The sequence below is a fragment of the Lipotes vexillifer genome, unplaced genomic scaffold (genome assembly GCF_000442215.2).
Source record: "Lipotes vexillifer unplaced genomic scaffold, Lipotes_vexillifer_v1.1 scaffold1529, whole genome shotgun sequence".
NCBI lineage: Eukaryota > Metazoa > Chordata > Mammalia > Artiodactyla > Lipotidae > Lipotes > Lipotes vexillifer.
The window spans coordinates 672041-696761 of record NW_006784325.1 but is presented as its reverse complement, the minus strand read 5'-3'; the positions used below and the strand labels follow the sequence as shown (position 1 = coordinate 696761).

General features: G+C 39.9%; 1 protein-coding gene across 1 annotated transcript in view; it reads right to left on the bottom strand.

Annotated features, from left to right (window-relative positions):
- Positions 1-22521, bottom strand: part of ZNF268 (zinc finger protein 268) — a 37081-nt gene extending 14560 nt beyond the window's left edge. The window contains exons 1-4 of the mRNA XM_007456693.1: positions 22327-22521; positions 9782-9908; positions 9404-9490; positions 560-2953 (exon numbers count right to left, since the gene is read on the bottom strand). Of these exons, the coding sequence (XP_007456755.1) occupies positions 560-2953; positions 9404-9490; positions 9782-9908; positions 22327-22458 (2740 nt within the window). The 5' untranslated portion in view covers positions 22459-22521. The remainder of the gene's footprint in view (positions 1-559; positions 2954-9403; positions 9491-9781; positions 9909-22326) is intronic.
- Between the last annotated feature and the right edge of the window lie 2200 nt (positions 22522-24721).

Here is a 24721-nt window from a genome sequence, read left to right as displayed (position 1 = left end):
CCCCATCTGAAATATTCATAGATGTTCATTCATTCAAATTATTTTTTTCTTTTTCTTTCTTTTTTTTTTTTTTTACTAGAAGTTTGTCCTTCTAGATGAAGAATTTCCCTAACTTATAGCATGGTTTTTCCAAGGTATCAGCTTATGATACCTGCAATTCATTCATTTATGTTTTCTCTCATTAAAATCCTAATTCTTAATAAACTATGAATTTTAAAGGACTGTATTCTATATTCATTTGCATTATGGAATTTCCTCTTTGTGGATGTTAGCATATTAAAAAATAGCTTTCTGACATTCATTTCATTCATAATGTTCCTCACCTGCACAAACTTACAAGACTTCCTGCTAAGAACTTTCATAGGGTTCACTGAATTCATAGAGTCCCTTGTGCACATGTATTGATATTTTTTGTGTGTATAGAAAACAGCGTTCCACATGCCACATATACATGGTGTACAATGAGATGATTCCATTTACAGAGTTTCTCTCCCGTACAAATTTTCTGGGAATTCCTGTGACTTGACTTTTGAGAGAAAGTTTCTTACATTTACTTCACCAATATGTTTCTCATCTGCATGAGTTCTCTGATGCATAATGAGCTGTGACTTCCAACAAAAGGCCTTCCCACATTCACTGCACTTACAGGGTTTCTCTCCTGTATGAGTCCTCTGATGTGCACTGAGAATTGATTTCTGAGAGAAGGTTTTTCCACATTCACTGCATCCATAGGGTTTCTCCCCTGAATGAGTCCTCTGATGTACAATGAGCTGAGACTTCCTAATGAAGGCTTTTTCACATTCGTTGCATTCATAGGGCTTCTCTCTTGTGTGCATTCTCTGATGTACAATGAGCCGTAATTTTCCACTGAAGGACTTCTCACATTGACTGCATTTATAAGGGCTTTCCCCTGCATGAGTGCGCTCGTGTACAATGAGTAGCGACTTCCAAATGAAGGCTTTCCCGCATTTGTGGCATTCATATGGTTTCTCTCCAGAATGAGTTCTCATGTGTATAATGAGGTATGACTTGCTACTAAAGGCTTTCCCACACTCACTGCACCCATAAGGTTTCTCCCCAGCATGAGTTCGCTGATGAGAGATGAGCTGATCTTTTCTATTAAAGGCTTTCCCACATTCACTGCATTCATAGGGATTCTCCCCCGTGTGAATTCTCTGATGTACAATAAGTTGTGAATTGAAACTGAAGGATTTCCCACATTCACGGCATTCATGTGGTTTCTCTCCTGTGTGAGTCCTCATATGTATGATGAGGTAGGACTTGCTCCTAAAAGCTTTCCCACATTCAATGCATCCATAGGGTTTCAACCCTGTGTGACTTCTCTGATGTACAATGAGCTGTGACTTCAAACTGAAGGCTTTTCCACACTGATTACACCCATAGGGTTTCACCCCAGTGTGTGCTCCCTGATGTACAATAAGCTGTGACTTGAAAGTAAAGGACTTCCCACATTCACTACAACCATAAGGTTTCTCTCCTGTGTGGGTTCTCTGATGTACAATAAGATTGGACTTTGTGTTAAAGGCTTTCTGACATTCACTGCATTCAAAGGGTTTCTCTCCTGTATGAGTTCTCTGATGTATCACGAGCTGTGACTTCAAACCAAAAGTTTTCCCACAGTCACTACATTCATAGGGCTTCTCCCCTGCATGAGTTCTCTGGTGTGAAATGAGCTGGTATTTCCGACTGAAGGCTTTCCCACATTCACTGCATTCATAGGGATTCTCCCCTGTGTGAATTCTCTGATGTACAATAAGTTGTGAATTGAAACTGAAGGATTTCCCACATTCACTGCATTCATGTGGTTTCTCTCCTGTGTGAGTCCTCATATGTATGATGAGGTAGGACTTGCTCCTAAAAGCTTTCCCACATTCAATGCATCCATAGGGTTTCACTCCTGTGTGACTTCTCTGATGTACAATGAGTTGTGACTTCAAACTGAACGTTTTTCCACACTGATTACACCCATAGGGTTTTACCCCCGTGTGTGCTCCCTGATGTACAATGAGCTGTGACTTGAAAGTAAAGGCTTTCCCACATTCACTACAACCATAGGGTTTCTCCCCCGTGTGGGTTCTCTGATGTACCATGAGGTTAGACTTTGTATTAAAGGCTTTTTGACAAGCACTGCATTCATAGGGTTTCTCCCCTGTATGAATTCTTTGATGTATAATGAGTTGTGATTTCAAACCAAAAGCTTTTCCACAGTCATGACACCCATAGGGTTTCTGTCCTGAATGAGTTCTCTGGTGTGAAACAAGGTGGTCTTTCCTACTGAAGACTTTCCCACATTCACAGCATTCATAGGGATTCTCCTGCGTGTGAATTCTCTGATGTATAACAAGTTGTGAATTGAAACTGAAAGTTTTCTGACAAACACTGCATTCATGTACTTTCTCTCCTGTGTGAGTTCTCTGATGAACAACGAGGTAGGACTTGCTGCTGAAGTCTTTCCCACATCCATTACATTTGTAGGGTTTTTCTTTTGCATGAGTTCGCTGATGCACCACAAGGTATGACTTGCTGCTGAAGGCCTTCCCACAGTAACTGCATTCAAAGGGTTTTCCTCCCATACGTATTTGCTGGCATATGAGCTGTGACTTTCTGTTGGCAGTTTTTCCAGATTTATTACTTTCACAGTATTTTATCCCAATAACAGCTTGCTCATGTTTAGAATGGAAGGACGATTCCCTATGTGCATGAAACCCATTAGGATTCTTTCCGGAATAATTATTACCGAAATCTGTACTATATTTCAAACTCTTTCCATTTGTGACACATTTATGAAGTTTTTGTCTTGAAGAAACATAATCTGTACTAAGAAGACATAGTTTTCCAAATGCAGTACACTGATAGCCTTTTGACATACTTCTTAGCTTGCCTTGATTTTCCTTATGCCATTCCATATGACCATCAATTTCCCAGACTTCGTCTAGAAATGAAAATACTCATATGTTATAAATAGTAACATGATCCTAGTATAGCATAAAATTGCCTTAAAAATGCCGTATCATGAGGTTTTTCTTAGTTTCAGATATCAGTTCTGAACGTAAATAAAATCTCAAGTGTAAATGTACCCAAACTCCTGGGCACTCGGGAAAACAAAGCAAATCAAAACATGTAAGAGACAAAGGGAACTGACAATAAATAAAGGTAGTCTTGAGTTTCAAAATTTTGCAAAATGCCTTCTTTAGAAAGCAAAAGAGAAATGAGCAAAACAGAAAGAGGTGGGGTCTTCCCTGGTGGCACAGTGGATAAGAATCCGCCTGCCAATGCAGGGGACATGGGTTCGAGCCCTGGTCCAAGAAGATCCCACATGCTGCAGAGCAACTAAGCCCACGTGCCACAACTACTGAGCCTGCGTTCTAGAGCCTGCGAGCCACAACTATTGAAGCCCATGTGCCACAACTACTGAAGCCCATGCACCTTGAGCCCATGCCCCGCAAAAGGAGAAGCTACTGCAATGAGAAGCCCGCACACCATAAGGAAGAGTAGCCCCCGCTCGCCACAACTAGAGAAAGCCCGCATGCAGAAATGAAGATGCAATGCAGCCAAAAATAAATAAATTTATTTATTTATTTATTTTAAAATATATATATATATAAAGAGGTGGGAAAGGATCTCTGAGCATTAGCTTCATTTGACTAATAATCGTTAAATATCTATCATGTGCCAAACACTGTGCTAAGTTCAGGAGAAAGAGCAGAACCACTGCAGATTGGTTTACAGTCCTCTTGGGAATAAAGTTCCACTGAATACCCAAATAGATGAAAATAAACTCACAAGAAACATCATCGAGATGTTTCAGAACACTGACAAGCAGCAGCTAATAAAACTTCCAGAAAAACCAAAGAAGTTTCATAAAATGGGTCAAAATTTAGAATGGATCTAACTACTCATTAGCATCACTAGGAGAGAAAAAACAGCACTCAGGAGTAAAGTATAAACATTTTCAGAGGCACAGGTCTCAAATTTTATATCAAATGCACCCTTTCACAGGAAGCTACTATGAAAGGTGTTCCTTTCACAGGAAACTACTATGAAAACAAACCAAGCAAAAAGATGACACAAAAAAACAGAAAAGAAAATCTGAAAGGAGATTCCAGGTTAAAAACTGTACAACCAGGTCTTGAGAAAAATCAGCTTACACTGGAGCAAGTCAAAAGACATGGGAGTGATGGCACCAGGAAGATGAAATTGACACAATCACTAATTTAGCTGAATGTACCAAAAGAATATTTAGACGTGAAGAAGAGTCTGGGGTTAAATTAATTATAAATACATTAATGATAACACAGAAAACTGGGCATGGAAGTAAAACAGCTCAAGAGAAAAAATTATTTATGAACGAAAACTAGCCATTGTACACTTGCATGATTTACCTGTGAACAGAAATTACATGGTCGTAAAGATATAAAAACTGAAGACTGATCTAAGTATGAAACATTTTGATTAGGATGATGGAGGTATGGAAAGAGACAGTGTGTATATCATGGGGAGTATGAGGGGAGGACGATGAAAGAGAATTAAATCTTTACCCTTCACACTAAGTAAGTAGGAGGAAATCAAGGTGCAAGAGAATAAGTTGGTTATTTAGAAAAACATGGACGTAAATACCATAAGAAAGAGCTAAGGAGAGTAAATTGTTTTTCTGTGAGGGGAATGAAAAACAGATGGGGCAGGGTGGCCAGAATGCTTTTAAACATAAACCCAACCCAACTCCCACCCCCCAACCAAATTCCAAAAATACAAAGTGGATAGGGAACTAGACACAAGACTAAGTCCTCAGTCATAATCAGAAATATTTGGAGGTTGAACAGAAGAGAGAATGGGTAGAGTTGACCTAGATGTCCCAAAGTAATATGTTGACCAAGGCAATGGACAGAAAAGGGTATTAAGAGAACACAGAAGCAGGTCAGATTTGAAGATAGCAACATCACAGAATCTTAATACCTCATTTCAGGTTTCCCTACATCCTAAATCTGAACCGTCTTATTCATTTTGTACACAACCTCCAAATTATATTTTCCCAAACATCAATTCCCAACTGGAACAGTACCCACCCCCATGCAGTGAGAAATGAACAGGAGCATGTTTGACTATTACAGTGGCTTTGGAGGGAGCATTACTGGCTATTACTGGGTTGGCCAAAAAGTTCCTTTGGTTTTTAAGTAAACATAAAAGATACATTTTCCATTTTCACCAAGAACTTTACTGAACAACATATCAGCCATTTTGGGTTTTTTTGTTTGTGGTACGCGGGCCTCTCACTGTTGTGGCCTCTCCCATTGCGGAGCACAGGCTCCAGACGTGCAGGCCCAGCGGCAATGGCTCATGGGCCCAGCCGCTCCGTGGCATGTGGGACCCTCCCAGACCGGGGCACGAACCCATGTCCCTGGCATCAGCAGGCGGACTCTCAACCACTGCAACACCAGGGAAGCCCTCGCCATTTTGTTCCACTACCTTCTGCCAGATTTCAAGCAACTTCATAATTCCATCTTTCCAAAACGTTTTGTCTTTTTGAGCAAAGAACTGTTCCAGGTGCCTTTTACAGTCTTCCAGGGAATTAACATTTTTTCCATTAAGAGAATTTTGTAAAGACTGAAATAAATGGAAATCCAAAGGTGCATTGTCTTGTGAATATGGCAGATGAATCAGAACTTCCCAGCCAAGCTGTAACGGTTTTTGCCTGGTCATCAAAAAAACATGCGGTCTTGCATTATCCTGATGGAAGATTATGTGTTTTCCATTGAGTGAATTTCTGGATGTTTTTTTGTCGAGTGCTGCTTTCCGTTGGTCTAATTGGGAGCAGTACTTGTTGGAAGTAATCATTTGGTTTCCCAGAAGAAGCTCATAATAGAGGACTCCCTTCCAATCCCACCATATACACAACATCATCTTCTTTGGATGAAGACCAGCCTTTGGTGTGGTTGGTGGTGGTTCATTTCACTTGCCGCACGATCTCGTCCGTTCCACATTATGGTACAGTATCCACTTTTCATTCGCCCATCACAATTCGTCTTAAAAACTGAACATTTTCATTACATTTAAGTAGAGAATCACATTTGAAAATATGATCAAGAAGGTTTTCTTCGCTTAACTTACATGGAACCCAAACATCAAAGCAATTAACATAACCAAGCTGGGGCAAATGATTTTCAACCCTTGATTTGGATTTGGATTTTGCATATATCAGCTATCTCCCTTGTGATATAATGTTAATTGTCCTCAATTAAGGTCTCAATTCGATTGCTATCAACTTCAACTGGTCTACCTGACAGTGGAGCATCGTCCAGAGAGAAATTTTCAGCATGAAACTTCGCAAACCACTTTTGACATGTTAGATCAGTCACAGCCCCTTCTCCATATACTGCACAAATCCTTTTCTGCATTTCAGTTGCGGTTTTACCTTTCTTGAAATAATACAGTATAATAGGCCAAAAATGTTGCTTTCTTCCATCTTCAATATTAAAATGGCTACACAAATATTCACCAATTTTGATAATTTTTTTTTAGTGCACGCCGATACGACAGCTGTCCCAATACAATCTAACAAAACTGTTTCAAATGAAGTTAAAGACAACTAAGTGCTACTAGAGCCATCTTACGGAAAAAACCGAATGAACCTTTTGGCCAACCCAATACATGGTCTTAAAGTCAGACATGTTTCCATCAAGAAGACAACAGGCCAGTGAGTAATTAACCTTTGCCCTCAAAGGTCATATTTGCTCATGTTTGGCTGTCAGTGTTGTCCCTGTAGACTCTGAAAGTTCATGGATACTGAATCTGTCAGTTTCTGTACTTCACCCTTCCAATCCTTCTGTTGCTGGCACCACACTCCTGCTTATTTTCCCTTGGTTCCCACATCTCTGGCTTCCTTCATTTCATTTCCCAGGAAATCTAATGTATTTGCTGTTGAGCATTTTCTTTACAACAATAATTGCGGGAAATTAATCATTGCTGGTATCTCAAGGAAGAACACAAAAAATTCAAGAAATAAGGACAGAATACCAGAGCCAGTGAGTAGAAGACAGGAATTCACAAGATTAAAGATTATTTAAACATGATTCAAGACTGTATTAAACATGATTACTGGCTGTGGCCCATCATGAGTTTAGCCACAGAAGACAATGGAAGAGGAAATCATGCTAAGCCAGCAGAACCCGGGCTCACCAGGCCACGGCCACAGCAGGAAGCCCCGGCACAGCCTGCCCAGCCCGGGTTCCAATGCTTCCCTGTTGTGCCACTCCTGCTGCTCTCCCAGAGCGAGGTTCCTGTTGTACCCACCCTGCACTTCTCTCTGCCACTCTACCTGTCTGGCTGGTTGTATGTGGATAACTTATCTTTAATTATAGATCACCAGACCATGAAGAACCACCACGTCTGATTAGAAACAAGGATCCTAGACTTGCATTAATATACTAGAAGAATGACAAGAGGGGTGATAGAATATTTTTGAAGATGAATGGATGGAAAGAAGGGTGTGACTGGATGATGCCTAACCAAAGAGGTAGATGGAGGTGGACAGTGCTGCCTACCCAGCCGTTCTGCTGCCCTTTTCCTGGCTGGCAGACACCTGATCTTATTTCCTACTTCCATTTGTAAGGCCATGTGCTGCAGTTAGGAAAATGGGACCCACTTCCATACCCCTGCCGAGAGTGAAGCATGATAGAGCTGAGCCGACAGTGATGGCCCCGTTTCCCTCACCAGAGTCTTCTTTCCACAGGGATATGTGATAACAATCTAGCCTCTGCTCAACATGGTAAGTCTGCTGGGGCTTCCTGAAATAGATTTTAATGCCTGATTAAAAGGGCCATGTGGGAAGAAACAGTCTTTCTTATTCCACTGCCCACTGGTATACCTGCAGGTGTTGGCTGGAACTGTAAGAGGCATCTGATGACCATGAGGGGAGGAAATCTGAGAAATACTGACATAGTTAGAATGGCGAGGCAGAGATAGACGTTTGGGGATTTAGTAAGTCAAGCAGTCCCACATCAGGACATTTTCTGATGTGTGGTAATAAATCACTTCTGCCTAAATAGTTTGATTTAGGATTAATCAAAAATTGCAGCTGAAACAATCCTAATAATACAAAGATTAACTGTTGATTTATCCTGTCACACTTATGACAGAATATATAGTTGCTTAGGGAAATATATCTGACAGTAACATCAGGATGAACTCACAGTATAAAAAGAGTAAAAGGTATAAATTTGGCTAATAAGTAGAACAAGCAAGAAATGAAATAATGGAATTCCCTGGCGGTTCAGTAGTTAGGACTCCATGCTTTTACTGCCAAGGGCCCGGGTTCAATCTCTGGTCAGGAACTAAGATTCCATAAGCCGTGTGGTGTAGCCAAAAAAAAAAAAAAGAAAAAAAAGAAAATATTGGGAATTATCTCATTCCCAATGAGAAGGAGGTGGGAATTGAGAAGATGGAGGCCTTAAAAGACTTATTTTTGAAGGACCAAAATACTAACAGATTATAGCAAGACTAGCGAAGAGAACTGCATAAAAAGGATATTTAGGCTCACGCCCCAGTGCCAGGAAGAAGAACCAGGAGCACAGCAGAACCAACAAACAGGAAGGTGAGAAGAAGTTATCATACAGCTACGGGGCAGCAGAAGAGACATTCCAATTCCAGTTTCTGAAAAATGAGACAAGGGAGTGGCCCATGCAGGGAAGATGTCCCGTGGGACAATCAAACCCAGTACCAAAGGACAGGTGAAAAAGGGATGGGGCTGTCAGTCACCAGTACAGAAAGAAAAAGCTTAAATCTTCAGAGTGGAAGTCTTTTAAAATTTACAATATACGAGGAAAGTGGGGAATATAAGAAAGACCCCTTTGGACTCAGAGGAAAGAGCATGCGAGGGCAGTAAAGCATGAGGAGAATAAGCACTGTGTCGTGCAGTGTGAGAGTGGGTTCCATGGGGTTCACTTGAGTAAGGCGTGGGGGAAAGGCTTCAGGCAAGAGAACTGATATTATCAAATGATGCAGGAATACACTCAGAACAGTGATGACAAAACCATTAGGAAAGAGAAGCAGAAAGGGTAGAATCTCCTAACACATAGGTTTCAAGGAGAAGGAAATTGGAATTGTGTTGAATATGAACGTAAGTAATTTTAGAAAAATAGAAAAAAAGTAGAAGGGGTGTGAAAGTCACATGAAAAGAGATAAAGAGGAAACGCTTGCTTAAATGTGTAATGAAATGCATCTATCACCACGGGAAAGTAAGAAGGAAGCTGAGAATGCCACAGAGGAGATTAACTAAGAGACAATGGTTACAAATGACCCAAAAGTACAAACACAAAGGGAACATCACGTCAGAACTCACACCAATTCTGAGTAAGGAGGAAAAGATCTAAATGTCCTGACGACTCACCCATATGGCCCTCACTTGGAATTTGCATCATCCACAGCTCTTCTTGTTCCAACTGGAAAATGATACTCGGTTTGGTGTGTTGATACCCTGTGAATAGAAAATCACAGACAACCTGGCCCCAAACTGCCTAGGGATTCAGCAGAATGGGGAAGACCCGGTTTAGAGGCGGCGTGATGAAGCTGCCCTTTTGCACTTTGGCAAAGTAAACACCATTCAACCAGCAGATTCTGATGCCAAAGGGAGAATAAGAAAATGTGGCCTCTAAATATAAGCCCCAAATCACCAAGTATTGTACAAAAGTGCCCCAGCTTTCAGCAACTAACAAGGGGAAGCCTGGAGATGACACACCCACACTCCTTTCAGGGAGGTGGTACTTACCCAGGGACACCAGGTTGCTATAGTTCTCCAACATCACACTCCTGTACAGGTGCTTCTGAGCTGGGTCCAGCAGCTGCCACTCCTCCCAGGTAAAGTCCACAAACACATCCATGAATGACAATGGTCCCTGAAACAGCATATCCCCATTCAACTGCAAATCATTTGACTGAGTTTGTAGTAGACAAAAGGCTGCTAAGAGTGTCCATTATTTACATTCTACTTTGGGAGAAAAGCAAACGTTTACTGAAAATATCCCATCAATATGCATTAAATCAGTCAACCTCTCATGCAACATATAAGAATACCGTGTGCCAGGTATTCAACTACGTGCAAGTAATATAAAATGGATGAAAGACAGAAGTGTTCAGCATTGCAGAGAACAGCAAAGATTAAACCCATAAAAATGTAACAGGCAGTCAAAGATGCTATGAGAAAAGAACATGCAGAGAACATGGGCACAAAGGGGGAAGCAAGCAATGCTGCTTGAATGCACCAGGAGCTACCACTGAAGAGAAGACGTTAAAATTTCGTGAAATAAAAAAGGCAACAGCTGTAAATAGCAATCACGGTGTGGGGTGACCGATCTGAACATGAAGATACATTGATGGTAAATCAGCATACGAAAAGATGCTCAGCATCATATATCATTAGGGAATTGCAAATTAAAACAGTGAGACACCATTACACATCTAGAATGGCTACAATTTTCAAAAATGAACACCAAATTTGGAAGTAAAATTCCAAATTTGGTGAAGACATTAATATAAACATCTAAGAATCTGAACAAACTCGAAAAACAATGAACTCAAAGAAACACACATGCTCAAATTTTCAATAGACAAAGAGAGAACCCTGAAAGCATCAAGAAAACAATGACTTGTTTCCTACAAGGGCTCCTCAGTAAGATTATAAATAGATTTCTCATCAGAACCTTTGGAGACCAAAAAGGAATAAACCCATATATTCAAAGAGCTAAAAGAAAAGTAAACTACCAGCCAAGAATCCTATATCTGAGAAAACTGTGCTTCAAAAGTGAGGTAGAGGGCTTCCCTGGTGGCGCAGTGGCTAAGAATCCGCCTGCCAATGCAGGGGGCACGGGATCGAGCCCTGGCCCAGGAAGATCCCACGATCCCACATGCCATGGAGCAACTAAGCTCGTGGGCCCCAACTACTGAGCCTGCACTCTAGAACCCATGCTCTGCAACAAGAAAAGCCACAGTAATGAGAAGCATGTGCACTGCAATGAAGAGTAGCCCCCACTCGCCACAACTAGAGAAAGCCCACATGTATCAATGAAGACCCAACGCAGCCAAAAATAAATAAATTAATTAATTAAAAAGTGAGGTAGAAATGAAGACATTCCCAGAAGAACAAAAGGTAGTTTGCTACCACTAGACCTGCTTGTCAAGAGATGCTCAAGGGAGTCATGTACGTGAAATAAAAGAACACTAGACAATATCTTGAAGCTGTTTGAAGAAATAAAGATCTGAATGAAGGTAAATATCTCGGTAATTATAATTGTAGTATATTTGTGCCTCTACATTTCATTCTCTACATAACTATAAGAGACAAATGCATTTGAAATAATTATTAGTTTACATTTCGGAGCACAAAATGTATAAAGATGTAACTCTGAGACATCAGCAATCAAAAGGGGTGGGACAGAGCTGTAAAAGAGCATAGTGTTTATATGTTATTGAAGTTAAGCTGGTATAAATTCAAATCAGAATGCTCTAACTTTAGGAAGTTAAATGTAATCCCACAGCAACCACAAAGAAAATAGTTATAAAACTTACACAAAAAGGAAATGAGAAAGGAATTTAGACATTTCACTATAAAAATTCAACTAATCACAAAAGACAGTGATTGCAGGAACTGAAGGACCAAAAAGCTATAAGGTATAAAGAAAATAGCAAAATGACAGAAATAAATCCCTTCTTATGAGTAATTACTATAAGTGTAAATCAATAAAATTCTCCAGTGAAAAGACAGAGTTTGGCAAAATGGATTAAGAAACATGATTCAAATATGCTGTCTGTAAGAAACTCACTTTAGATCCAAAGACACAAACAGATCGAAAGTGAAAAGATGGATAAAGATATTCCACACAAGTAGTAACTGAAATAGAGCAGGGGTGGCTATACTAACATCAAACAAATCAAAAAGGTTGTAAGAGACAAAGAAGGAAATTACATATTATTAAAGTTTCAGTACAGCTAGAAGATAGACAATTATAAGCAGTTACACCTAATAACAAATCATCAAAATATATGAAACAAAAACTGACATAATTGAAGGGAGAAATAGTTTTATAATAATAGTTGGAAACTTCAATATCCCACTCCTGATAATGCATAGAACAATCAGAAAGAAAATAAGGAAACAGAATTTAAATAAACTTCTTCTAAGAGACATATACAGAATATTCTACCCAAGAACAAAATATACATTCTTCTCAGGTACACATGAGACATTTTCCAGGACAGACCATATGTTAGGCCACAAATTAAATCTCAATAGATTTAAAAGATAAATATCATACAAAGTATCTTCTCTGGCCACATAGAATGAAGTTAAAAATCACTAAAAGCAGCAGAAAAAAAGGAAAATTCACAAATTTGTGGGAATTAAATAACATGGTCTTAAACAACCAATGGATCAAACAAATCAAAAGGGAAATTAGTAAATACTCAGACATGAATGAAAACAAAACACAACATAAAGTTGTTGGGATGCAGCAAAAGCAATGTTAAGGGGAAATTTTACAGTTAAAAAAACATATTTAGGGGCTTCCCTGGTGGTGCAGTGGTTGAGAATCTGCCTGCTAATGCAGGGGACACGGGTTCGAGCCCTGGTCTGGGAGGATCCCACATGCCGCAGAGCAACTAGGCCTGTGAGCCACAACTACTGAGCCTGCGTGTCTGGAGCCTGTGCTCCGCAACAAGAGAGACCGTGATAGTGAGAGGCCGTGCACCGCGATGAAGAGTGGCCCCCGCTTGCCACAACTAGAGAAAGCCCTCGCACAGAAATGAAGACCCAACACAGCAAAAATACATAAATTAATAAACTCCTACCCCCAACATCTTCAAAAAAAACCCAAACACATATTTAAAACAAGAAACATCTCAAATCAATGATCTAACTTCACAACTTAAGGAAACAGAAAAAGAACAAATTAAACACAAAGGTAGCAAAAAGAAGGAAATAAGATTAGAATACAAACAAAATAGAAACTAGAAAAACAATAGGAAAAAAAATCAATGAAACCAGAGCTTAGTTCTTGAAAAGATCAACAAAATCTGATAAACCTTCAGGTAGCTAGACTGCGAAAAAAAAAAAAGAGAAGACTAGAATTACTTAAATCAAGAATGAAAGTGGGGAAATTAGTACTGATTCTACAAAAATAAAAATGACTATTGGAAAGTACTATGAACAATTGTATGCCAACAAATTGGATAACTTAGTTGAAAGGAATGAATTCCATTTGTGCTTCTGTCAAGATCAAATCACAAAGAAACAGGAAATCTGAACAGATCTATAACTAGTAAGGAGATTGGGTCTGTAATAAAAAATCTTCCCCCAAAGGAGAAAAGCCCAGGCTTCACTGGTGAATTTTAACAAATATTTAAAGAAGTAATAACATCAATCTTTCTCAAGCTTTTCCAAAAACCTAGAGGAGGGAACACTTCCTAAGGCTCTGATACCAAATACAAAGCCACTGTAAGAAAACTACAAACTAATATTCCTCAAGAACATAGATGCAAAAATCTTCAAAATAATAGCAAATCAAATTCAGCAGCTTATTAAAAAGATCATACACCATGACCAATAGGAATTATTCTCGGAATGCAGGATGGTTCAACATTTGAAAATTGCTCAATGCAATACATCACACTAACAGATGAAGTTAAAAGAATGATTATCTCGATGCAGATTACCTCAATTGAAGCATCTGACAAAATTCAACTCTCTTTCGTGATAAAAACACTCAACAAAGTAGAAACAGAAGGAAAGTACTTCAACATATTAAAACCCACATCTTAAAAACCCACAGTGAACATCATACTCAATGATGACAGACTAAAAGCTTTTCTTCTAAGATCAGGAATGAGGCAAGAATGCCTGCTTTCAAGACTTCCCTCGTGGTCCAGTGGTTAAGAATCTGCCTTCCAATGCAGGGGACGTGGGTTCAATCCCTGTTCAGGGAACTAAGATCCTGCATGCCGCAGGGTAACTAAGCCCACACACTCTAGAGTCCACGCACCACAACTAGAGAGAAGGCTGCGCGCCACAATGAAAGATCCCACGTGCTGCAACTAAGACCCAATGCAGTCAAATAAATAATTTTTTTTTTTTTTAAAAAAGGAATGCCTTCTTTCTCCACTTCTATTCAACATAGTGCTTCAAGTTCTTGCCAGAGCCATTGGGCAAGAAAAAGAAATAAAAGGCATCTAAATTAGAAAAGGAGTAAAATTATCTCTGTTCATGGACAATATCTTCCTATACATAGAAAATCTTAAAGATTCCACACACACACACACACACACACACACACACACACACACAAAACCTAGTTAGAACAAATGAATTCAGCAAATAACAGGATACAAAGTCACACACCAAAATCGGGTGCATTTCTATACACTAACAATGACCAATCTGAAAAACAAATTATGAAAATGATTCCATTTATAGCATCATCAAAAAGTAATAACTGAACCTAGGAGGTAAATGACTTGTAGAATGAAAACTGAAAACCTTGCTGAAAGAAATTAAAGAACACATAAATAAACAGAAACATACCCTATGTTCCTTAATATTAAAATGTTAACACTACCCAAAGTGATCTACATATTCAATGCAATCCCTAATAAAATTCTGACGATGTTTTTTGCAAAAATAGAAAAACCCACTCTAAAATGCATATGGAAGCTCAAGGGACCCTGAATAGCCAAAACAATCTTGAAAAAGAACAAAGCTGGAGGACTCATACTTCCTGATTTCAAAACTTACTACACAGGACTTCCCTGGTGGTGTAGTGGTTAAGAATCCTTCTTCCAATGCAGGGGATGAGGGTTCCATCCCTGGTCAGGGAACTAAGGTCCCACATGCTGCAGGGCAACAAGGCCAACACACCACAACTACTGAGCCCGCACACCCTGGAGCCCGCGCACCACAACTAGAGAGAAGCCTGTACACCGCAACTGGAGAAGACTGCATGCCACAACAAAAAGATCCTGCATGTCACAATGAAGATCCTGCATGCCGCAACTAAGATCCAATGCAGCCAAATAAATAAATAAATATTTTTAAAAACTTACTACAAAGCTACAGTAATCAAAACAATGTGGTACTGGCATAAAGGTGACAATGGAATAGAACAGAGCCCAGAAATAAACCCCTGCATTTATGGTCAAATGATTTTTGACAATGGTTCCAAGACCACTTATGGGGAAAGTCTTTCCAACAAATACTACTGGGAAAACTGGATATCCACATGAAAAAAAATGAAGTTGGACCCTCATCTAACACTATATAAAAATTAACTCAGAAAGGATCAAAGACCTAAATGTAAGACCTAAAACTATATAAGAAGAAAACACAGGGCAACGCAATGTTAGATTTGGCAATGATTTCTTGAAAATGACACAAAAGGTACAAGCAACAAAAGAGAAACCAACCAATTGGACTTCATGAAAATTAAAAATTTTTTTGCGTCAAAACACAACATCAACATAGTAAAAAGGCAACTCCCAAAATGGGAGAAAATATCTGCAAGTCATATATCTTATAAGGGATTAATATCTAGAATATATAAAGAACTAAAACTCAACAAAGAACAACCTATTCAAAAGTAATCAAAGGACTTGAATAGACATTTCCCCAAAGAAGATATACAAATGGCCGATAAGCACATGAAGATGCTGAACATCACTAATCATAACAAAAATGCAAATCAAAACTACAATGAGGGACTTCCCTGGCGGCGCAGTGGTTAAGAATGCAGGGGACACAGGTTCAAGCCCTGGGCCAGGAAGATCCCACATGGCACGGAGCAACTAAGCCTGTGCACCACAACTACTGAGCCTGTGCTCTAGAGCCCAGGAACCACAACTACTGAGCCCATGTGCCACAATTACTGAAGCCCACGCACCTAGAGCCCACGCTCCGAACAAGAGAGGCCACCGCAGTGAGAAGCCTGTGCACTGCAACGAGGAGTGGCCCCCGCTCATCACAATTAGAGAAAGCCCATGCAGCAGCGAAGACCCAACACAGACAAATAAATTAATTAATTGAAAAAAAAACTATGAGTTTCTGCTCACACTCATTAGGATGGCCATCAAAAACCACAAAACTAACAAGGGTTGGCGAGGATGTGGAAGAATGGGAACACTTGTACCCTGTTGGTTGGGGATACAACATGGTGTAGCTGCTGTGGAAAACAGTTTGGTGGCTCCTCAAAAAATTATTTTTATTACCATATGGTCCAGCAATTTCATCTCTGGGTATATCCCCAAAGGAAGTGAAAGCAGGGTCTTAAAGTGATATTTCTACATCCATGTTCATAGCAACATTAATATTCACAGTAGCTAAAACGTGAAAGCAATCCAAGTGTCCGTGGATGGATGAATGGAGAAGCAAAATGAGGTATATACATAAAACAAATTATTATTCAGCTTTAAAAAGGAAGAAAGTTCTGCAGTATGCTATAACAAGGATGAACCTTGTGAACATTATGTCAAGGGAGATAAGCCAGTCACAAAAAGACAATTACTGTATGATTCCACTTATATGAGGTAACTAGCATAGTCAAAATCAGAGACAGAAAGTAGAATGGTGCTTGCCAGGGGTTATGGGGAGGGGGGAATTGGGAGTTATTGTTTAATGGTATAGAGCTTCAGTTTTTCAAGAGGAAGAGTGCTGTGGATACGGATATGGTGGTTATGACTGCCAATGTTATGAATGTATTTAATACCACTGAATTGTCACTTAAAATGGTTAAGATGATAAAAGAAAATATGTGTGCAGAAATACGTATGCTCCAAAATACAAACAGTGATTCAAAAAATCAAAGATCTAAAACATGGAAAGCTATAGTGTGTTCATGGATTGGAAAACTCAGTATTGTTAAGATGTAAATTTTCCCTAATTTGACTCATAGATTCACTGTAATTCCAATCAAAGTCCTAACAAGCTTTTTTGTAGCTATCCACAAGCTCTTCTATAATTAATACAGAAAGGCAAAAAACTAGAACAGCCAAAACAATTCTGAAGAACAAAGGTGCAGCACTCCCACTAGCCCACTTTAAGACTTCCTATAAAAGCAAGAAAGCATGATACTGGTAAAAGATTAGACATAAAAATCAATGGAACAGAAAAGAGAGCCTAGAAATAGACCCACATAAACACTGTCTCTTGAAAGAAAAAAAAATTTTTTTCATAAAGACACAAAAGCAATTCAATGGAGAAAGGATCACCTTTTTCAACAAATGGTGCTGGAACCCTTGCACATCCATACACATAAAAAATGAACCTCAACACATACCTCACACTCTATACAAAAATTAACTAAAACTGGATCACAGACTTAAATGTGAAAGCTAAAACTTTACAAATTCCAGAGAAAAAAAATTTTAATTTGTGCACTTTTGTTTGGGCAATGAAATTTTAGATATGACACCAAAAGCAAAATGCATTTTAAAAAATTAAAATTCAGAAAATAAACTTTATCAAAATTAAAACATTTTGCTCTGTGAAAGTTGGTGTCATGGAAATGAAAACACAAATCAGAGACTGGGAGAAAATATTTGCAAATCACTTTTCTTATAAAGGATTTAAATCTAGAATAACAAAGAATTCTTAAAAATCCATGACAACAGATGGCCAAAAAGCACATGAAAAGATGCTCAACATCACTAATTACTAGAGAATACAAATCAAAACTGCAATGAGGTATCACCTCCCACCAGTCACAGAATGGCCATCATCAAAAAATCTATAAACAATAAATGCTGGAGAAGATGTGGAGAAAAGGGAACCCTCCTACACTGTTGGTGGGAATGGAAATTGGTACAACCACTATGGAGAACAGTATGGAGATTCCTTTAAAAACTAAAATTAGAACTACCATATGACCCAGCAATCCCACTCCTAGGCATATACCCACAGAAAACCACAATTTGAAAAGATACATGCACCCTAATGTTCACTGCAGCACTATTTACAATAGCCAGGACGTGGAAGCAACCTATGTGTCAATCAACAGAGGAATGGATAAAGAAGATGTGGTATCTCTATGACATAAATCACAGCAAGATCCTTTTTGACCCACCTCCTAGAGTAATGGAAATAAGAACAAAAATAAACAAATGGGACCTAATGAAACTTAAAAGCTTTTGCACAGCAAAGGAAACCATAAACAAGACGAAAAGACAACCCTCAGAGTGGGAGAAAATATCTGCAAACAAAGCAACTGACAAAGGGTTAGTCTCCAAAATATACAAGCAGCTCATGCAGCTCAATATCAAAAAGCAAACAACCCAATCCAAAAATGCGCAGAAGACCTAAATAGACATTTCTCCAAAGAAGACATACAGATTGCCATCAAACACATGAAAAGATGCTCAACATCACTAATCATTAGAGAAATGCAAATCAAAACCACAATGACGTATCACCTCACACTGGTCAGAATGGCCATTATCAAAAAATCTACAAACAATAAATGCTCGAGAGGGTGTGGAGAAAAGGGAACCCTCCTGCACTGTTGGTGGGAATGTAAATTGATACAGCCACTGTGGAGAACACTATGGAGGTTCCTTAAAAAACTAAAAACAGAACTACCATATGACCCAGCAATCCCACTACTGGGCATATACCCTGAGAAAACCATAATTCAAAAAGACATATGTACCACAATGTTCACTACAGCACTACTTACAAGAGCCAGGACATGGAAGCAACCTAAATGTCTACTGATAGATGAATGGATAAAGAAGATGTGGCACATATATACAATGGAATATTACTTGGCCATAAAAAGGAACAAATTGAGTTATTTGCAGTGAGGTGGATGGACCTAGAGACTGTTACACAGAGTGAAGTCAGAAAGAGAAAAACAAATACCGCATGCTAACGCACATATATGGAATCTCAAAACATGGTATCGATGAACCTAGTGGCAGCGCAGGAATAAAGACGCAGACAGAGAACGGACTTGAGGACACAGCGGGGGTAAGGGGAAGCTGGGATGAAGTGAGAGAGTAGCACTGACATATATACACTACCAAATGTAAAATGGATGGCTAGTGGGAAGCTGCTACATAGCACAGGGAGATGAGCTCGATGTTTTGTGACGACCTAGATGGGTGGGATAGGGAGGGTGGTAACCTTTGAGACAGGCTTCTTTTCCTGAGCATAATGTCTTTAAAATCCAACCAAGTGTGTATGACAGTGCTACTCAACAGTAGTCTCTTTTGAAGAATAAAATGTCTTAATTTTGATGAAGTCCAATTTATCAGTTGTTTTTTTTTTTTGTTTTTTTGTTTTTTTCCTTGCGTTATGCGGGCCTCTCACTGTTGTGGCCTCTCCCATTTGCGGAGCACAGGCTCCGGACGCGCAGGCTCAGCGGCCATGGCTCACGGGCCCAGCCGCTCCGCGGCATGTGGGATCCTCCCGAAACGGGGCACGAACCCGCGTCTCCTGCATCGGCAGGCGGACTCTCAAGCACTGCGCCACCAGGGAAGCCCAGAAAGCATGATTTTGTAGCCCCAAATCCTGAAGAGCCGTATGTAATATCTTAATGTCATGCCCATCAAACTCAGTAAGTTTGGCTTCTGCCCTCTCAAGACAAAATAAATAAGATAAAGAATAAAGAAAAGTTTTTTTAAATGATATGGTACATATATACAATGGAATATTACTCAGCCATAAAGAAGAACAAAATAATGCCATTTGCAGCTACATGGATGGACCCAGAGATTGTCATACTCAGTGAAGTAAGAAAGACAAATATCATATGATATTGCTTATATGTGGGATCTAAAAAAATGGTACTAATGAACTTATCTACAAAACAGAGACAGAGTCACAGATGTAGAAAACAAAGTTATGGTACCAGGGGATGGGAGGAAGGGTAAACTGGGAGATTGGGATTGACATATACACACTAGTATATATAAAATAGATAACTAATAAGAACCTACTGCACAGGGAACTCTACTTAATACTCTGTAGTGGCCTATATGTGAAAAGAATCTAAAAAAGAATGGAGGGACTTCCCTGGGGGTCCAGTGGTTAAGACTTCACCTTCTAATGCAGGGGGTGCGGGTTCAATCCCCGGTTGGGGAGCTAAGATCCCACATGCCTAGGGCCAAAAACAAAACAAAGCAAAACAAAACATAAAACAGAAGCAATATTGTAACAAATTCAACAGACTTAAAAAAAAATGGTCCACATCAAAAAAAAATCTTAAAAAAAAAATTAAATTAAAAAGAGTAGATGTATGTATAACTGATTCACTTTGCTGTACACCTGAAACTAACATTGTAAATATTGTAACAAATTCAACAGACTTAAAAAAAAATGGTCCACATCAAAAAAAAATCTTAAAAAAAAAATTAAATTAAAAAGAGTAGATGTATGTATAACTGATTCACTTTGCTGTACACCTGAAACTAACACAACATTGTAAATCAACTATACGCCAATAAAAATTTTTTTAATATTAAATTTAAAAAAATCAATGACAAGAAAACAGATACTTCACCAAAGATATAGAAATAAAAAAACACATATAGATATATACTCAATACCACTAGCTAAGCCATTACGGAAATGCAACTTAAAACTACAGTGAAATATCACCTCACATCTATTAGAATGGCAAAATTTTTAACAACTTGACAATACCAACAACTGGTCAGGATGAGAAACAGGGACGCTCATTCACTGCAAGTGGGAATGCAAAACTGCAAGGCACTCTGGAAGACAGTCTCTTACAAAGCTAAACATAGAATCGCCATACAATCCAGCAATCATGCTCCTAGGTATTTACCCAACTGATCTGAACACTCATGTCCACAAAAAAACCCACATGTGAGTGTTGACAGCATTCATAATCACCCAAAACTGGAAGCATCCAGGTATCAAGACTTATTATAAATCAAGATAGTGTGAAACTGGCGTAAGGATAGAAGAGTAGGCCAATGGAACAGAATAAAGAGTTGTGAAACCAAACTATATTTATGGATGCCTGATATATGACAAGGTGGCACCGCAGAGCCATAGGTAGAGGTCAATCACTTCAGTGGCACTGGGCAATTAGGCAACTTGATGAAAAAAATAAAGCTTAACTCCTACTAACACTAAACATAAATTCTAGATGTATTGTGAATCTACATGTGAAAGGTAAATGTGAACAAAGAAAACTGTCTTCATGAGCTCTGGATAACAAAAAAAGTTCTTAGATTGGACACAAAAAACACCAGTAATAAAAGAAAAAATTTAGAAACTAAATTAAGTTAAAATTAGAAATAGCTGTTCATCAAAAGGCAGCATTAATTAACAGAATGAAAAGGCAAGACAGGGGAAAAAAACCCAGCTTGTAAACAAATACTGAACAACAGTTAATGCTGTGCATACTGAAGTATTTAGAGGGAAGCATGCTGATGTCTAAAATATATTAAGAAATACAGCAAAAATAAGATGGGGTAAGAGACGCAGAGGGATGGAAAGATGGATAATGTGATAAAGCAAGTATAGTAAAACGTTAAAGGTAAATTCAAGGTGATGCGTATACAGATGTTCACTGCAAAATCCTTTTGATTTTGCCCTGCGTTTGAAAACTGTCATAACAAAATATTGGAGGTGAGAGAAGCACCCCAGGTAAATATGGATTTGGTATCAAGTTTGCTTTAAACTTCAATGTGCATGAATCACTGAATCTTGTTAAGATGAAAAGTCTTGATATAACAGGACTGAGGTGCGGCCTGAAACAGCATTTCTAATAAGCTTCCAGAAAATAAATAACTCCTTTCAGTCAATAAGAAACAGACAGAAAACACCCAAAAAAGGTAACAAAATGTCCAAAGAGCATGCTAGCAGGAAATGCAAAGTAAGGCCATACAGAGACACCACCATTGCCAGAATGGCTCAAATAAAAAGAAGAGTAATTAAGAGATGGCAGAGAACGTGAGGCAAGTGGACACCCAGACACTGCTGACGGCCATACAAGAGGACGGTGCTTAACGAAAAATATAAGCAATACAGCAGGATACACATGCGTACACACCACCAACATAAATTAAAAGTGCATTCACACCAGAAACAATAGCTTGTAAACACATTTAAACAGAACAATATCCATGTAAAAAATTAGGTGGGGGGCGTGGAAAAGGAGCTGAAAATTGAGTCTGGGGAAACCAGGAAACAGGGACCTCAGGGATCTTACACGACCTCCCACCTGAGGACCTCCATCCCTCTCCCCACCAAAACAATGAAAAAGAAATAAAGAAAAGATGGAAATGAACAAACCAGTAACTCACCCAGGTCTTCTCTGCTTTCGGCTGCTCCTGGGAAATAAACAGGCACTCTAGGACCTGCTCTGTCCCAGGACTCTTGTGCCTCTGCCGGGGTCCTCCAGGGAGAGGCCTCTGGTCAGGGGTCTCTTGACCCATGATGGATCCCTTCCCCTGGAGCTTTCTGATGCCATCGCATGTGCTCTCTTGCTCCTGGAGAGGTGGGACCTGCAGACCCAAGAGCAAGCTCACTTTTGCGAGCACTTTTCCTCTGGGCCCCGACCTCGGTCTCCTTTGCTGGTGAACGCGCTCACCCAGGCTGGACTGGGGGCTCTGCAGACTGTGGTCAGTGCGGCTTGGGGGGCACAAGTGAGAGGAAACGGAAATGGGGAACCCAGCACATGACCACAGCCCCCCGCCCCGCCCAGACTCTGCACAGGCCCCCAGGAACCCCGAAAGTGCGGTAACCACCCAGAGATTTAAACAACTCCGGGCAGACACTCAAGAAGAACATGACGCCAGATGGTAAGGAGGGAACGACCCTGCTGGAGGCGACGTACAGGAGAAATGGGCTGTGGACTAAACAGTCTGTCTCAGTAGAGCTGCTTCTCTCAATATCTGGGTGTCCGTGAACAATTCACTTCATCCCTCTCACTGCGCCTTACTTTTGTTGTTAAACATTGAGAGTAGGATGAGATCAGGGGAACAGTGTAGTCTTTTAATCTCCCAATAAAAACAAGAGGCCTACCAGAATAGCAAAAGAAGCCCAGAGATGTCCACAGACAGACAAATGGACCCAGGTGACAGGACTCCTCACAAACCCAGGATCCAGGCAGATGTGACCTAACTGCAGAACTGGGGTAGGAGACCGGGGGCCACATGCTGCCGATCTCCAAAGTCACCCCCAACAGGAGAGCACCTCCCGAGAGGAGAATCTGAGCCTCTCAGGCTCAGAGTTGCAGGTGACTAAAAAAGACATTCCCAAAGTCGCTAAGTGACCTAACAGCACTGTGGTCACCTAGGAACACGAGGGTCTGAGAAATAATGGGCAAACCGCCCCTTCTACAAGGACGGGTCTTCACTGCGAGGGAAAGCTGCTGGAAATGGAGCCCAAATTGATCAGCACAAGAAGTGAGAAAACAAAGATTCAGGCAAAGAGAGGGACAAGAGAAAAGAGATTCTGAGAATGAGAGGGGAAGGAGAGAAAAGGAAAGAGAGAAAGGCACTCAGCAGTCAGGGGGAAGGGTCCAGAGGATGCTCATTCCAGAAGCTATTAAAACAACAAAATACAAGGGGTAAAACTGAGAGAAACATGTTAGGATACAAGGCATGCTGAACACAGGGCTAGAGGCAGAAGAAAGGCTTCCTGACAAGGCTTAGCGTTGAGTCAGGTCAGGTGTGTGTGTGTGTGTGTGTGTTTGCTTGTATTTTCAAAAGAATCACTGAGAGGATGAACTAGGAACTGTAAAAAGATTCCCTCTGGGGGCGGGAAGGGACAGAGCAGGAGGGATGGAGGCTTGTCTGAATGACGCTACACACTTTCTACTTTGAATCACGTAAATATTTCATATGATCTAAAAGGGGAGGAAGGGCAATCCCTAACATTGAAAATAAATGTCAACAGATACATTTATTTATACAATTGGAAAGAAAACTACAACAGACAATCATTTTACCAACTGACTTAACATGCGGTATTTAACTGTGCATTCTTTGGATAAAATGGGCTACAAAGACAGACTGAACCTCATTTAGCACCCTTGTTAATGGTTAACAAATTGTTATTTTAAAACCGTCTTATGTATGCTATAGGACATCACAGTTATATCACTCTTTTTAAGAACCAAGATATCTAGCACATGACAAAAAGTTGCAAGAGTTAAGTGTTTAACGCTCACGCAGAGCTGGTGGGAATGGAAAAGGGAGCAGCCACTTTGGACCCAGCTTGGCAGCTCCTCAGTGTTAAACCCAGAATTACTGTATTAGCCGGCAATCCCATTCTTAGCTATCCGCTCAACAGAATTAAAAGCCTACATCCACAGAAACGCTTGCACACAAATGGCTCTAACAGCCTGATTCCTAATAGCCAAATACCCATCAATGGATGAAGGGATAAATCATATGTGATCTATACATACAAAGGCGCGTTATTTAGCCATAATAAAGAATGAAGCACCGAAAAATGCTACATGATGAACTTTTGTACTATAGGTACCTGACAATTAGCTTTTGTTGACTGTAATTCAAGTGCCTGATCGTACTGAAAGCTTCTGATTTCTGAGGCACCACTTCAAAGACATCCGTCTTAGATAAACGCACTGCCAGCCACACAGCTAGATAAGGAGCCAGGCCGCCCCACCTGACGTTCCCCTCCCAGAAAGCCCTGGGTGACCTAGATAACTGCTCACTTGAGTGACCCCGC